Below are 4,114 nucleotides of genomic sequence, written 5' to 3'. Positions count from 1 at the left end.
TCACTTTTTTAAATTCCAACCTGCTGATTTTTCCTTCACTTTCCACCAACTTGACTTATTAAATACTTTATCTCACTATAATGATTTTAAATGCATGATAAATGAAACGCTGTGCACGCTCAGGTAAGTTCCAGTCATCACGGTAACGCGCAGCCCCGGTCGTCATGCAGCTGCAGGTGTATTTCTATATATTTCTGTATCGTATATGAAACAAGCTCTCTTTCCTCTCACCTCTGTAGTTTTAGAGAATACATTTTAACATTCTTCTCATGGATCAGCTGAGATTTCTCCGAATTTGCAGCGTTAGTATCCATGAGTCCAAAAAACCCTGCAGCGGTGTGTCCTCTGTCCTCTTGTCCAATAAGTCTCCAAAAAAAAAGGAGGAAGAATTAAAAAGATAAAAAGATGAAAGGGTGTTTTTTCTTCTTCTTCTTTTTCTTTGCTGATGTTCAGTCGACGTGGAGAAAAGTGAGCAGAGACTTCATAGTGAGCAGCAGAGAGACTTCAACAAGAAACCAAAAAAAGAAAAAATCCCTTCATTGCGGTAATTTGGGATGCAGGAGGAGGAGGAGGAGGAGGAGAGCACGTGCAGGGTGTCTGAGGGTCTGAGGGAGGTTTTATTTAATATTTGGTTGTAGTTGTTGTATCCTCTGACTTGCAGCAGCAGCAGCACCACCTCTCTCTCTCTCTCTCTCTCTCTCTCTCTGCAGCTCAGACTGAAGCGAGCAGGCTGCAGATCTAATAATGAGAGCATCGATATATGAACGGAAATCAATTCATTCACAGCAGCTTTAAATCATTTCATACTCAGCACAGATTAAAAGGATAATAATGAGAATAATGCATTTAAATATGTAAAGTTATAAAGGTTGGTACAGTTTGTATGTTTCAGGTTTTAAAATAAGAAGATAAAGACAGTCCAGATGCTGGTTTGAACACAATGGGTTCAAATCAGCGCAAACTCCTGATTTTTATATTATTTTAATATATTTTTTGCTTCTGTGTGACTTTAATTTACATCAGTTTGATTTGTGTTAATGTTAAAAAAAGCTAATATTAACATTTATTACAGATTTATCAGAGTCTTCAGAGAATTTAACAGGTAAAATAATTAAATGTGTCTGTATTTAAAAAGATAAACATGCATAAAGAAACTTAAAGCTGAATTATACTGTATTTTAAAAACAGAATTGTGTCCTTTTAATAAGATAATAATAATAATAAGATGAGATATTCCTTTATTAGTGCCATGGAGGGGAAATGTACATTATTGCAGCAGCAAAAAATAAAAAAATAAGAACTATGAATAATAAATATGTAAGAAATAAAAACATTAGTAGTAAACAAATATATAGTAAAGCTATTATGTACAAAAGTGATACTGTTGAATGATAGTTTGATATTGAGATAGATAGATAGATAGATAGATAGATAGATAGATAGATAGATAGATAGATAGATAGATAGATAGATAGATAGATAGATAGATAGATAGAAAGTGCACCAAAGAATATAATAGTCTTTATTGTCATTGTGCATGTAAAAAACAGAAAGAAAGAAAGTGAAGAAAGAATAAAGGAAAAGGTGGAAGGAAGGAAGGAAGGAAGGAAGGAAGTGAGGAAGGAAGGAAGACAGAAAGGAAAGATGGAAGGAAGGAAGGAAGGAAGGAAGGAAGAAAGTGAGGAAGGAAGGAAGACAGAAAGGAAAGGTGGAAGGAAGGGAGGAAAGAAACGAAGGAAGGAAGGAAGAAAGAAGAAAGGTTGGAAAAGAAGACAGAAAAGAAAAAGGAAGGAAGGAAGAAAGAGAGTGAGGAAGAACGGAAGAAAGGTTGGAAAAGAAGACAGAAAAGAAAAAAGGAAGGAAGGAAGGAAGGAAAGTGGGCCGGATCGGACCCCTCTGCGAACCGCATCTGGCCCGCGAGCCTCATGGTTGACCCCCTTAAACGCAGCATCAGCAGCAGCGGTCTGTGCGTGCTGACGTCATGACGCCGCCAGTGTTTGGTTTCCGCGCTCTGAGCCAACATGGAAACAAGCAGCGAGCCGAAAGCAGCGGAGCCGCAGCGGGAGGAAGGCATGGAGGAGGCGGACAGGTCCATGTCCCGGTCCGACAGGTAACCTGCCGCCGCCGGTAGCTCCGGTAGCTCCGGTAGTTCCGGTGGTACCGTAACTCCGCCGTTACGTAGAAAAACAACGGGCCCTGACGCAGCTAGCCGACCTAGCTCCCGTACCACGCATTGTATGTGTGTATGTGTCTTTCTGTCTCTGTGTGTGTGTGCGTGTGTGTGCGTGTGCATGCGTGTGTGCGCGTGCCCTGTCGGAATCCTTTTATATCCATTAAAAGCTCATTTAAAGGTGCAGTTTAGTGTCTTATAAAGGTATGAAGGTGCAATCCTTCCTGAAGACTTCGCGCCAAATTCCGCTTAAAAAATGATGATTTATGTCTTAACCGCCAATTATTAAACATTTATAACAAACCTAACATTATGTGATAGTGTCTTAATGTGTCTTGATGAATTCGGCATCATTCGGCATCACCTACACCCCATAATTACCTTTATTTAGCCCTTTAAAGGTGTAATCTGAGGGGTAAACAATGATAACAGTCAGCCACACAGGAAGCTTGTTTTAGTAGGAAAGTGAAAGGAGTCTGGTGGTCTGGTGGTTCTGCTCATGTGCCACCAAGCAGCTCATTTATTATAACACGTAGCAGTAAGTTACAGGATGTGCAGAGAGGGGTCAGGTGTGTCTGAGCTGGAAACACCTGTCAGGTTATTTAAGCTTAATAAAGTATTATATTACACACAAAGGAGAAAAGAAGTAGAAGTGAAACCTGGTTTTAATTTGAATGGAAGAAGCTAAATCTCTTTTTTCTTTTTTCAGTTTCAATCTCATGCTTTCAGTTTCAGTTGGTTGTTTCCACTTAAAGATCAGCTCTTGTTTTGCAGTTTCAAGCTGTTGGCCTTGATTTTGCAATGGGGGCTATGTGTGTGTGGAAGGAGGGAAGGAAGGACAAATAGAAGGAGGGAGGGAAGGAAAGAAAAGAAAGAAGGAAGGAAGGAAAGGAGGAAGGAAAAGAAGTAAGGAAGAAAGGAAGGACAAATTGAAGGAAGAAAGGAAGGATAGTAGGAAGGACAAATGGAAGGAAGGAAGGAAGCACTAATGGAATGGAAGGAGGGAGGGAGGGAAGGACAAATGGAAGGAAGGATGGAAGAAAGGGAGGTAGGAAAGAAAAGAAGTAAATAAGGAAGGAAGGAAGGAAGGAAGGAAGGAGGGTAATAGCTGCTGCTCCTTTAAAGAGACACATTGATCTTTGTGCTGTAATATAATGATGGGTTCAGTTTGTAACATAAGAACATACATGAAGGTAAAAGACCCAGATTTGTCTCCATATGATACGTGTGGGAATCACCAGAGACTCCACGATACAATGCAATTGGTCTAATAAGAGCTATAAGGAGTATTAGTAGCACCAGAGGACAGTTAAGGGAGGGTTATGGACATTAGGCTGTTTTTAATTTAGTTTTTGTAAATACTAATGAGTGCATACCTTTTTATTTTATTATTTTATTTTACAAGCTAAACAATCTGTAAGGATAAACAGACAATGATTATTCATAAATGCAAAATCAGAAGTTTATTCTTTACTAAAATTAATGAATATGATGTTTTTTATTGAGCATTTGTATCATTCCAGCCTCCAGTCCCCTCTCATCACCAGAGATATGAATAAAGTTAAAAAGACACAAATAAACTTATATACATTAATTTAACTCTTATATCTTAAAGTGTCATATATATAATTGTCTTGTTAAAGGAAGATTTAACATGCAGACAGGAAGAGCATTGGTTAGTTAGCAGCATCTCTAACTTTAACTCACCAGCTGAGCTTCTACAGCTGCTCAGTCACATCTGATCCACCTGCTGCTCTTTGAGTGGTTCTCTGGTTAGACGCGGCAGGAAGTAGGCGGTGCAGGAAGTAGATACTGCAGGAAGTAGAAGGTGAAGGAAGTAAACGCTGCAGGAAGTAGACACTTCAAGAAGTAGAAGGTGTAGGAAGTGGACGGTGAAGGAAGTAGACGCTGCAGCAAGTAGCCGGTGAAGGAAGTAGACGCTAG

General features: G+C 39.5%; 1 protein-coding gene across 1 annotated transcript in view; it reads right to left on the bottom strand.

The window, feature by feature from the left end:
* slc30a2 (solute carrier family 30 member 2) overlaps positions 1-314 on the bottom strand; it is a 23,436-nt gene extending 23,122 nt beyond the window's left edge. The window contains 1 exon segment of the mRNA XM_053337102.1: positions 232-314. Within this exon segment, the coding sequence (XP_053193077.1) occupies positions 232-314 (83 nt within the window).
* Positions 315-4,114: the final 3,800 nt, after the last annotated feature.

The sequence above is a fragment of the Scomber japonicus genome, chromosome 17 (assembly GCF_027409825.1).
Source record: "Scomber japonicus isolate fScoJap1 chromosome 17, fScoJap1.pri, whole genome shotgun sequence".
NCBI classification, from domain to species: domain Eukaryota; kingdom Metazoa; phylum Chordata; class Actinopteri; order Scombriformes; family Scombridae; genus Scomber; species Scomber japonicus.
Note: the sequence above shows the minus strand (reverse complement) of the source record. Positions and strands in the feature narration are given on the sequence as shown.